The 12,716-nt window shown below is 50.0% G+C and overlaps 1 protein-coding gene across 1 annotated transcript in view; it reads left to right on the forward strand.

Moving 5' to 3' along the window:
• The window catches only part of MCM9 (minichromosome maintenance 9 homologous recombination repair factor), a 92,330-nt gene that overhangs the window by 47,008 nt on the left and 32,606 nt on the right, over positions 1 to 12,716 (forward strand). The window contains exon 9 of the mRNA XM_029057292.2: positions 6,156 to 6,330. Within this exon, the coding sequence (XP_028913125.1) occupies positions 6,156 to 6,330 (175 nt within the window). The remainder of the gene's footprint in view (positions 1 to 6,155; positions 6,331 to 12,716) is intronic.

The following is a 12,716-nucleotide window of genomic DNA, read 5'->3' on the forward strand; positions in this document are numbered from 1 at the left end:
AGAAAGGGGGAGGGGAAGGGGGGAGATGGGGGAGAGGAAGGGAGGGAGAGGGGGAAGGGGGTAGAGGGAAGGAAGGGAGAGGGAGAAGGGGGCGAGAGGGGTGGGGGGAAAGGGGGCAAGGGGGGGAAAGGAGAAGAGGAGGGGAGGGGGTGGGGAGGGAGGGGAGGGGGAAGAGGAAAGGGGGAGAGGGAGAAGAGGGCCCAGAGGGGTGGGGGGGGAGGGAAGGGGGGGAAGAGGGGAGAGAGGAAAGGGGGAGGGGGAAAATGGGAGGGGGGGGAGGGGAGGGGGAGACAGGGAGAAGAAGACAGGGGGGAGGGGGTGGGAAGGGGGAATGAGGGGTGGAGAGGGGGAAAGAGGAGGGGGAGAGGGGTAGGAAGGGGGAAGGGGGGGGGGGGGGGGGGAGGAAAGGGGGGAGGGGGGGAAGAGGAGGAGGGACAGCAGCGCCTTCTCCTGGCTGCATGGAGCGCTCCCCCCCCCCCCCCCCCCCCCAAAGGCCGCCCTGGTTGTGCTGCGTTGGCAGCGGCCCAGGCCTGCGGGTCCAGAAGGAAGGGTTGCCCCAACCTGTGCACCCTGGAAACCCACGGAGCGGTTTTCAGGCCTGGCCGGGAGAGCGGAGCTGGTGCCCTCCACATGCTTGGGGAGCCCGTCGTTGAGTCGAGGTTCCCCAAGAATCCCCGCTAAAGTAGCGGGCCCTGATGGGCCAGAGCCCGGGCCTGGGAGTCGGAATCCCGGCTCCGGCCGCTGCGTGACCTTAGGAAGGACAGCTCGCTTCTCTGGGCCTCGGTTACCTCATCTGGAAAATGAGGATGAAGATCGTGAGCCCCGTGCTGGATGTGGACCGTGTCCGGGCCGATTGGCTTGTGAGCGCTTACTATGTGCAGAGCACCGGCCTAAGCGCTGGGGTAGATACGGGGTGATCCGGTTGTCCCACGTGAAGCTCACAATCTTAATCCCCATTTTACAGATGTGGTCACTGAGGCACCGAGAAGTGAAGCGGCTTGCCCAGAGTCACACAGCTGACAAGGGGCAGAGCTGAGATTCGAACCCATGACCTCTGACTCCCAAGGTCGGGCTCTTTCCACTGAGCCACGCTGCTTCTCTGGCCACCCCAGTGCTTAATGCGGTACTTGGCACATAGCGTTGAACAGATACCATTAAAAAAAAAAGTTTCCAGAGGACCGTTCACTTGGGGAAGCTTGAGGTGAGGAGCTCGGGGAGTTAATGTGCCCGATGCGACCTCCAAAGAAAGACAGATCCGATCGATCGCTCATTCAGTCGTATTTATTGAGCGCTTACTGTGCGCAGGGTCCTGTACTAAGCGCTTAGCAAAGGACGGTAGAACAATCCATGAGCCAATCATTGAGTACTCACTGTGTGTAGAGCACTCTACTAAGCACTCGGGAGAATACAACCTAACAGAGTTCATAGATGTGGAATTTACAGTCTACTGTTCCACCAAAGTATTTCAAAAAGCGGGAAGTAAATATGTTTACAAACCCAATTATCTGGAAAGTCAGTCTTATTTATTGAGAGCTGAATCATTCATTCACTGGTATTTATTAAGCGCTTACTGTGCAGATCACTATACTAAGCACTTGGGAAAGTACAATACCACAATAAAAAGTGACCGTCCCTGCCCACAACAATCTCACAGTCACATTTAATCTGTGTATAGCACTGGTACTAAAGGCTCCATTCGGTCGTATCACGGGCTTACTGTGGGCTAAGCATCGTATTAAACATACGGGAGAGTGCGGTATAACAATAAAGAGACACATTCCCTGCCCACAATGAGCTTACAGTCAAGAGACCAGTTTACTTGAGAGAGTTCAGCAGAATTAGTCGACAGGCTTCATTCTGCTGCCCGGATCATATTTCTACAATTACCCTGCATCTACCCCAGTGCTTAGAACAGTGCTCTGCATGTAGTAAGCGCTTAACAAATACCAACATTATTATTACAAAACGTTCAGGCCATTTTCCCCACTCCTCAAGAACCTCCAGGGGTTGCCCATCTACTTCCACATCCAACAGAAACTCCTCACCATTGGGTTTAAAGCAGTCAGTCACCTCGCTGCTCTCCTACTACAACCCAGCCGGTACACTTTGCTCCTTTAATGCCAACCTTTTTACTGTACCTCAGTCTCATCCATCTCCCCATTGATCTCCCTCACGTCCTGCCTCTGGAATTTCCTCCTCATCTCCCACAGATAATTACTGTCCTCCCCTTCAAAGCCTTATTGAAGGCACATCTCCTCCAAGAGGCCTTTCAACTAAGCCCTCATTTCCTTTTCTCCCGCTCCTGCGCTCCTGCGTTGCCCTGATTTGCTCCCTTTATCGACCACCCAACACCTCCCAACCCCACAGCACTTAAGTACATATATGTAATTTATTTATATTAATGTCTGTTTACCCCTCTTGGTGGTAAGCTCGTCGGCAAGGAATGCGTCTTGTAGTGTTATAGTATACTCTCCCAAGTGCTTAGTGCAGTGCTCGGCACACCGTAAACTCTTAATAAATACGATTGATTGATCGACATAATCCCTGCCCTCCAGGAACTTCCAAAGAAGCAGAAAAGATCGTCACCAAAATAATTTACAGATAGGAGAGGAAGCAACAGGTTTTAAATATATGTACGTAGGTGTTCCGAAAGAGGAGAGGGTTAGGACTCAAGTGCAGAGGTGAGGTAGAAGTTTGGAAGTGGTAGTGGAGGTGGAATAGGGTGGGGAGGTGTGAGAGTCTCTGGTTGAAAACAACAGATGAGCCTAAATCCTCTTTTCAGGAGTGAGAGAACCTGTGCAGAGGAAGCAGTGTGGCTTAGTGGAAAGAGCCCAGGCCTGAGAGTCAGAGGACCTGGGTCCTCATCCCAGCTCCACCACTCACCTGCTCTTTGACCTTGGGGACGTCACGTCACTTTTCAGTGCCTCAATTTCCTCATCTGTAAAAGGGGGATTCAGTACGTCAGATTGCTTGTTTTCTTTTGGTTTGTTTCGTTGTCCGTCTCCCCCGTTTAGACTGTGAGCCCGTCGTTGGGCAGGGATTGTCTCTGTTGCCAAATTGTATGTTCCAAGCGCTTAGTACAGTGGTCTGCACAAAGTAAGCGCTCAATAAATACGATTGAATGAATGAATGAATGAATGAATGAATACCTATTCTTCCTCCCCCTTAGTCAATGAACTGCATGTGGGACACAGACTGCATGTGACCTGATTATCTTGCATCTTGTATTGACTCCAGCATTTAGTGTAGTGCTTGACACATAGTAAGTGCTTAACAAACGCTATTATTATGTATTATTATTATTATGTAATAGATAGAGCCCGGGCCTGGGAGTCAGAAGGTCATGGGTCCTCAACCCAGCTTTGCGAATTGTCTACTCTGTGACCTTGGGCCAGTCACTTCACTTCTGAGGGCCTCAGTTACCTCATCTGTGAAATAAGAATTGAGACACTGAGTCCCACAGGGGACAGGGACTGTGTCCAACTCGATTTGCTTGTTAATTCAATCGTATTTATCGAGCGCTTCCATGTGCAGAACACTGAACTAAGCGCTGGGAAGAGTTCGATACAATGATAAACAGGCACATTCCCTGTCCATGACGAGCTTACGGTCTAGAGGGCCAGGTGGAGACAGGCATTAATATAAATAAATAAATGACAGATCTGTACTCAAGTGCTGTGGGGGTGGGAGGGGTTGTGAGCAAAGGGAGCAAGTCAGGGCAATGCAGAAGGGAGTGGGAAAAGAGGAAAGTGGGGGCTTAGAGAAGGCCTCTTGGAGGAGACGTACCTTCGGTAAGAGTTTGAAAGAGGGGGAGAGTAATCGTCTGTAGCATTTGAGGAGGGAAGGGGTTCCAGGCCAGAGGCAGGACAAGGGGTGTGGGCGAGGGGTCTGTGGTGGGACAGGTGAGGTTGAGGACCGGTGAGAAGGTTAGCATTGGAGGAGCGGAGTGTGCGAGCTGGGTTGTAGCAGGAGAGTAGGGAGGTGAAGTAGGAGGGCGCAAGGTGATGGAATGCTTTGCTATGGAGGTGGATGGGCAACCGCTGGAGGTTCTTGAGGAGAGGGGAAACGTGTCCTGAATGTATGCACCCTAGCGCTTAGTGCAGTACCTGGGACATAGTAAGCGCTTAACAAATCCCATCATTATTGACTGTAGTGTTAATGGCTTGTTCAGCACCCCCTGACTCTCTCACTCCTGCTAGTCACGCTCCTGCTGGGACAGAGGGCAACAAGCAAGTAGGTGGGCAGACGCTCCCAGGAGCATTTCGCATGGAAAACCCGGGTCCAGTGGAAGAGACTGCAGCCTAGCGCCGGACCATGCCGCAGCGCCTCGAACCCACAGATGCTGTGGTCTCTGCTTCCGCATCAGCCAGCTCTCTGCGGGATTCCCACTGAGCCAGCCGGCCCTGTGAAATGCCCAAAACGGTTCTTCAGGCGGAAAGGGCATAAAGCTCCAACATACTCTCCCCTGCCTCTACCTCTTACGTCTCCCCACTATAGCAGCATGGCTCAGTGGCAAGATCCCGGGCTTGGGAGTCAGAGGTCGTGGGTTCTAATTCCGGCCACTCGTCTGCTGTTTGATCTGGGGCAAGTCACTTCACTTCTCTGGGCCTCAGTTACCTCATCTATAAAATGAGATTGAGACTGTGAGCCCCACATGGGATGACCGGATTACCTTGTATCTACCCCGGTTTAGAACAGTGCTTGGCACATAGTAAGCACTTAACAAATAACAGGATTATTATTGTTATAGTGAAGGGCACTGAGAGGGAGAGTAGAATCACTATGGTGCTCCAATTGGAATTTGTTTCCTTTTTTTTTCACCAAAGAGTTTTCACCAATGTCGACATGTTCCTCATAAAGTTATAGAGGGCACATGCATCTGTTAGTATACACGCATTTCTATGTGCTTACCCCAGTCGTGCCCCTCTTGGGGTCACGCCTGGAGGGTTTCTAGTGCTCGCCCGGTCTTAACTATGGGAGGAAGAGTCAAGCAGAAGAATATGCATTCCATTCCTAGCTTGGGCAGTGACTAGCGAAGGGAAAGCAATGTGCTACAAGTCAAAACTCACCCGCGCTGGGCAGCAGCGGCATGGGAGACGGTCGAGAACAGAGATTCGAGTTGACTGCGTGGAAGACAGCAGTGGTCAACCTTCCAGATTTTTACCAAGAAAACTCTCTGGATCCACTCCCAGAAGATTGCAGATGGAGAGCGGGGCGTTCTGGGAGAGATGTGTCCATGGCGTCGCTATGGGTAGGAGACGACTCGACAGCATAAGACAAGACCCCAGTCAAAGAACACCACCCTTTTCCTTGACAGAACCCTCTAGCCTGCAGTTAGATTCTAAGAAGGAAATCTGCTCATGGAGAGCGGTGAACCGTGCACCCTGCTCCCATTTTACGAGTCCAAATGCTTAGCACAGTGCTTTTCTTGGCAGCTCTTGATAAATGATGATGTGGTAAATGGTAGAGAGTCAGCATCTGCCCTCTTGCACACCTCCCCTCCATACACCAGGTTGCTCTGCTCCTCCCCGTCTTAACCCTCCTTTCCTCTTCTCCCACTCCCTTCTTTGTCACCCTGACTTGCTCCCCTTTATTCATCTCCCCTCCTGGCCCCACAGTACTCATGTATGGGTCTGGAATTTTAAAAATTTATATTATTGTCTGTCTCCCCCTCTAGACTGTAAGCTCATTGTGGGTAGGGAAGGTGTCTGTTTATTGTACTCTCCCAAACGCTGAGTGCAGTGCTCTGTGCACAGTAAGCACTCAGTAGATACGATTGACTGACTGACTGTGCCCAATGAAAGAGAGATTGTCTCTCTTTATTGATGAATTATACTTTCCAAGTGCTTAATACAGTGCTCTGCACACACTAAGCGACCAATAGATACGATTGACTGACTGACTTTGCCCTTGGAAAGAGGGATCGTCTTTCTTTATCGCCGAATTGTACTTTCCAAGCGCTTAGTCCAGTGCTCTGCACACGGTAAGCGCTCAATAAATACGATCAAACGAATGAAAAGTAGCTTGTTGTGGGCAGGGAAAGTGTCTACCCACTTTACTACACCGAACTCTCCCAAACACTTAGTAGAGTGCTCTGCACACAGTAAGCACTTAGTCAATACGATAGATCGATTGACTGGTCTCTTCCCTCTCAGGTCTGACTGTGACAGCAGTGAAAGACTCCGGGGAGTGGAATTTGGAGGCTGGAGCATTGGTGCTTGCAGATGGAGGTCTTTGCTGTATCGACGAGTTTAATAGCATCAAGGAGCATGACCGGACCAGCATCCATGAAGCGATGGAACAGCAGACCATCAGTGTGGCCAAGGCTGGGTAAGATTTTGGGTGTGTGTGTGGTATTAAGGACATAATAATAATAATAATAATAATAATAATGGTATTTGTTAAGTGCTTACTGTGGCTTAGTAGATCCTCATCCCCCTACCCACCCTCCTCTCTGCATCTGCTACGTGTTCGGCTGTGTACCGCTTTTCTACTCACCCCACCCCCAGTCCCACAGTGCTTACGGACATATCCTATACTCTGCCTTTTCCCTTATGTAATTTAGTTTGATGTCTGTCTCCCCTGCTAGACTAGGAGCTCATTGTAGGCAGGGAATGTGTCTGTTTGTTGTTGTACTCTCCCAAGCGCTTAGTACAATGCTTTGCACACAAAAAGCCCTCAATAAATAATAATAATAATGATGATGGTATTTGTTAAACACTTAATATGTGCCAAGCACTATTCTAAGTGCCGGAGTAGATTCAAGATAATCAGGTTGTCCCACATAGGGCTCACACTCTTAATGCCCATTTTACAGATGAGATAACTGAGACACAGAGAAGTGAAGTAACTTGCCCTAGGTCACACAGCAGACTAGTGGTGGAGCCGGGATTAGAACTCACGTCCTCTGATTCCCAAGCCCGTGCTGTCGCCACTGGTGAATGAATAAATGAGTCAGGGAAGGCCTCTTGGAGGAGATGCGCCTTCAATAAGGCTTTGAAAGGGGAGAGAGTAATTATCTGTCGGATATGAAGAGGGAGGACATTCCAGGCCAGAGGCAGGATGTGGGCGAGGGGTCGGTGGTGAGATACAGCGAGAAGGTTGGCATTGGAGAAGAGAAGTGTGCGGCCTGGGTTGCAGTAGGTGAGGTGGGAAGGGACAAGATGATTAAGTGCTTCAAGGACCTCTCCTTCCCCCCCGCCCACCCTAGGGAACGGAGTCCTAGACTGAGCATCCCGTGGGGCACAACAATCATTAGGGCAGTGGAGGATTTTAGGGGTCTATCCGCAGTTCTGTGGGGATCCTGCCCTTCCTGCCAGAACGAAGGACCAGAACCAGGAGTGGCGGGAGGAAGCGTACCTAGCCAGCAGTCGCGGGGCGGTGGGTGGGATGAGGATTCTGCAAACTCGATGCCCACACGGTGGTACCGATGCCCCGTGGACCTATTCGGAGGGCCGGTGGGAGCCCTGAGCTACAATTCCTAGGGGCCCCCGAGGACTTTGAGCATCACGTCACTCTCCGCTCTTCCGTTCAGCAGGACACTCTGCTGCTGCTTCCCAAGGATGCTGGTGGCCCTGCGCTCTCCCCTCCCATCATTATCATCATCATCAGTGGTATTTATTGAGTGCTTATAGGGTAAAGAACACTATACTAAGCAGCTGGCCCTTTACTCCCCTCTACTTGGACCCCAGGAACAGCCCAAACGTCTCTCCCTTAGACAAGGAGCAGGATGTGCAGGGGTCAGTCAATCAATCAGTATTTATTGAGTGCCTATACCATGTGCAGAGTTTGAGACTTGGCAGCTACTGTGTGACCTTGCAGATTATGATGCTGGGCCCCTGTCGTGTGTGTAGAATGCTATATTCTAGTAGGAGCAATATACTAGAGCACTGTAGTAGGTCACTGGGAGCATGTGAGACCAGGCTCCTGCTGTACACTTCAATAAGGTCAGGGCCTTGTGCTCTCAGGCAATCAGGCAGATGCACACCTCATGTCCCAAAAAGAACCTAACTCCCCAGCTAAACCATATCAATCCCAAGAATTTTCCAGCAGCATAGCAGAGTGGATAAAGCATGGGCCTGGGAGTCAAAAAGTCACGGGTTCTATTAATGGCTCCACCAGTCTTCTGCTGTGCGACTTTGGGCAAGCGACTTCACTTCTCTGTGCCTCAGTTACCTCATCTGTAAAATGAGGATTGAGACTGTGCGCCCCACGTGGGACAGGGACTGTGTCCAACCTGATTTGCTCGTATACACTCCAGTGCTTAGTCCTCCACATCAAAGCGAAACTCCTTGCCCTCTGCAAGGCATTCAGTCAGCTCTCCTCTTCTTCCCTTAGCGCACAGCGCTACTAATTGCAACCCAGCCAGTACACTTCACTCCTCTTATGACAATCCATTCACTCCACCTTGAGCTCATCTCTCCTACCACTGACCCCTTGCTGACATCCTGCCTCTGTCTGGGGACCGCCTCCCCCTTAATATCGCAGAGTCCACCTCTCTCCCCACCTTCAAAACCCTCATGAAAGCACCCTCTCCTCCAAGAAGTCTTCCCTGACTAAGCCCTCATCCCCCCACCTACCCTCCTAGGGAAGGCATCTGTTTATTGTTGGACTCTCGCAAGCGCTTAGCATAGTACTTGGCACACAGTAAGAGCTCAATAAATAGATTGAATGAATGAATGAACCCCTTCTGCCCTTGGCTATGTGCCACTTTGCTATTCACCCCAGCCCCACAGCCCTTATGACCGTGTCTTTATACTCTGCCTTTTCCCTTATTCATTCATTCATTCATTCATTCAGTAGTATTTATTGAACACTTACTTTGTGCAGAGCACTGTACTAAGCCCTTGGAATGTACAATTCGGCAACAGATAGAGATCATCCCTGCCCAGTGATGGGCTCACAGTCTAATCGGGGGAGACAGATGGACAAAAACAAGACAACATAATCACGATAAATAGAATCAAGGGGTTGTACACCTCATTAACAAAATAAATAGGGTAATAAAAATATATACAAATGAGCACAGTGCTGAGGGGAGGGGAGGGAGAGGGGGAGGAGCGGAGGGAAAGGGGGCTTAGCTGAGGGGAGGTGAAGGGGAGAAGGAAGAGGGAGCAGAGGGCGGAGGAGGAGCAGAGAGGGAGCAAAGGGAAAAGGGAAAAGCTCAGTCTGGGAAGGCCTCCTGGATGAGGTGAGCTCTCAGTAGGGCTTTGAAGAGGGGAAGAGAGTTAGTTTGGCAGAGGTGAGGAGGGAGGGCATTCCAGGACAGCGGTAGGATGTGGGCCAGGGGTCTACGGCGGGATAGGCGTGAACGGGGGATGGGGAGGAGGTGGGCAGCAGAGGAGCGGAGCGTGCGGGGTGGGCAGTGGAAAGAGAGAAGGCAGGTGAGGTAGGAGGGGGCAAGGTGATGGAGAGCCTTGAAGCCCAGAGTGAGAAGTTTTTGTTTCATGTGGAGGTTAATAGGCAACCACTGGAGGTTTTTAAGGAGGGGAGTGACATGCCCAGAGCATTTCTGCAGGAAGATGACCGGGCAGCAGAATGAAGAATAGACTGGAGTGGGGAGAGACAGGAGGAAGGGAGATCAGAAAGAAGGCTGACACAATAATCCAGCCGGGATATTACGAGAGCCTGTACCAGCATGATAGCCGTTTGGATGGAGAGGAAAGGGCGGATCTTGGCGATATTGTAAAGGTGAGACCGGCAGGTCTTGGTGACGGATTGGATGTGTGGGGTGAATGAGAGATCTGAGTCAAGGATGACACCAAGGTTGCAGGCTTGAGAGAAGGAAAGGATGGTTGTACCATCCACAGTGTCAGGAAAGTCAGGGGGAGGACGGGGTTTGGGAAGGAAATAAGGAGCTCAGTCTTGGACATGTTGAGTTTTAGGTGGCGAGCAGACATCCAGGTGAAGGTGTCCTGGAGGCAGGAGGAGAAACAAGCCTGGAGGGAGGAGGAGAGAACAGGGTAGGAGATGTAGCTTTGGGTGTCATTGACGTAGAGATGATAGTTGAAGCCTTGGGAGCGAATGAGTTCACCAAGGGAGTGAGTGTAGATGGAGAACAGAAGAGGGCCAAGAACTGACCCTTGAGAAACCTCTATGCTTAGAGGATGGAAGGGGGAGGAGGAGCCCGCAAAGGAGACCGAGAATGAATGTCCAGAAAGATAAGAGGAGAACCAGGAGAGGACGGAGTCCGTGAAGCCAAGGTGAGATAAGGTGTGGAGGAGAAGGGGATGGTGAACAGTGTCAAAGGCAGCTGAGAGGTCGAGGAGGATTAGGATAGAGTTATATGTAATGTAGTTCAGTGTCTGTCTCCCCCCTCTAGTCTGTAAGCTCCTTCATTCATTCGATCATTTTTATTGAGTGCTTACTTTGTGCAGAGCACTGCACTAAGCACTTGGAAAGTACAATTCGGCAACAAATAGAAACAATCCTTACCCAACAACAAGCTCACAGTCTAGAAGGCAGGGATCGTGTTTTCCAACTCTATTGTACCATAGTCTCCCAAGCATTTAGTAGAGCACTCTGTACTCAGTAGGTGCTCAATAAATACAATGGATTGATTATTGTACTCTCCAAAGGGTTTAGTGCAGTGCTTTGCACACACTATATACTACTGATTGATTGATGAGGATTACCTGTTTGTCCTTGGAGGAAGAGAATATTCTCCTCATTCTATTACCTTGCCTCAGTGTACCCCCTGCCCTCTGCCCACAATCCATCTCTGGCTACCAATTGCACCCCTGCCGGCAGCATTGACCCCCCAGTTTGAAGCTTATCCGTAGTCCCTTGCTTCTCAGTATTGCCTGGGCACTTTCTCCTCAAGATATCCTAATCAGGTTAAACCTTTCACAATGGAAAGCTTATTTTCTAAAATTAGCACTTTGGAGGATAAAGAGAAGATTATATTATCTTTTTCTTCTTCCTATTGCCACTGCTATCTTGCAGCCTGATTCTCCTTCTGGCCTAGGAACTGTCATTAGCCCGTGGAAGGAGACCCTTGGGAAATGAATGTCGGAGGGAAAGGAGAGAGGGGAAAGTGTGTCTCTTCTTGACACCCTGTGCCAGGTCTGCATGGAACTCTGTCTCGGGGTGGGTGAGGGCAGAGGGCCGGGCTGGCTGCTGGTGATTCAGTTATCAGAGAGGCAGCAGCGGGAGCTTATGTTCCCTCCAGGGCCGCTGGGCGTAGCCGCCATTTCTCTTTCCACTGATAAATTGGATTAAGCCAGATCGTACTGAGCTGAGCGATGAGGCGCAGGTAATGTTTTTCAGATACTCGAGAGACAGAGTAGAGGGTGTGGCCCCGAAGGGCCTCACGACCATCATCACCGAGACCTTATGGCAACGAGCGATGCCATCCCGGCTCAGTCCCGAGGTCCATCTAACTGTCGTGTCACTCCCGCCCAAGCGGGAGCAGTGGAGACTGAAGAAAGCAGCATGGGCCCCTGTGAAGGCCTGATTTTCTTTCCCCCTGAGACAGTGTACAGAGACTGTGATGCCAGTGTGCTGCTGACAGCCCCATGGTCACAGATGACCACTTTGGGACAATCGCATGATTTCACTTTTCATTCATTCTTTCATTCAATCATATTTATTGAACGCTTACTATGTGCAAAACACTGTCCTAAGCACTTGGAAAGTACAATTCTGTTGGTTCTTTTTTTCTCAAAATAAGACTTCCACCTAACTTTCATTCAATCGTATGTATTAAGCGCTTCCTGTGTGCAGAGCACAGTACTAAGCACTTGGGAAAGTACAATATAACAGTAAAGAGTGATAATCCCTGCCCACAACGAGTTCACAGTCTACGGGGGGGAGACAGACAGCAATACAGATAGACAACAATACAAATAAATAATAAAATTAGAGCTGTATACATAAGTGCTGTGGGGCTGGGAAGGTGGGGGAGAGCAAAGGGAGCAAATGGGGGTGACGCAGAAGGGAGTGGGAGATGAGGAAAAATGGGGCTTAGTCTGGGAAGGCTAAGGAAGAGAATGGGGAGATATGCCTTCAGTAAAGGCTTTGAACTTTTTAACTTTTTGACATCTTTTAACTCAAAAGATGCTCTCAGCCCGACCACCTTCTTTCTCCATGGGTTGGTGAAGAGGCTGTTTTCAGGTGAAGATGCCTTCCCCGGTGCTATTTTGTATTAATATTTGGGATCTTGTAGCATCCCTAGGCTTGTCTAAATAGAGTCAGCCTCAATTACTCTTGTTCTTTTTAATTCCAAAGAGAGCATCACATGTATAGCCTGGACTTCAGTCAAATACTGCCTGACATTTCCTCCGCTACTAGTTGCCCTGGTATTTCACTTTAAACGTGCTGGGGGGAGACCTCAGGAGTATGAAATTAGCTATCCAAATGTGTCTGTTTATTGTTATATTGTGCTCTCCCAAGAACTTTGTGCAGTGCTTTGCACACAGTAAGCACTCAATAAATACAATCGATTGAATCAGCCAATACCCATTTAGAAGCCTCTGTTGGACTTTTATGAAAGCCACAGAAATATTTCCAGAGCTTCCGCCCCTTTTTCTCCGATGAGAATTTCCGCCCGGTTCTGCGGGGACACCCACCGTTTCTAAAGCCCGCTCCCATGATCCACCAGTGAGGATGTCATCTGCAGCGAAGAGATAAAACAGCCAGTGTTCCCTGATGGTCCTGTTCTTTCCGAGTGACTTACGGAAGATTCGGTTCCGAGCAACCACTGTCATAATAAATCA

This window comes from Ornithorhynchus anatinus, chromosome 2, assembly GCF_004115215.2.
Source record: "Ornithorhynchus anatinus isolate Pmale09 chromosome 2, mOrnAna1.pri.v4, whole genome shotgun sequence".
Taxonomy (NCBI): Eukaryota; Metazoa; Chordata; class Mammalia; order Monotremata; family Ornithorhynchidae; genus Ornithorhynchus; species Ornithorhynchus anatinus.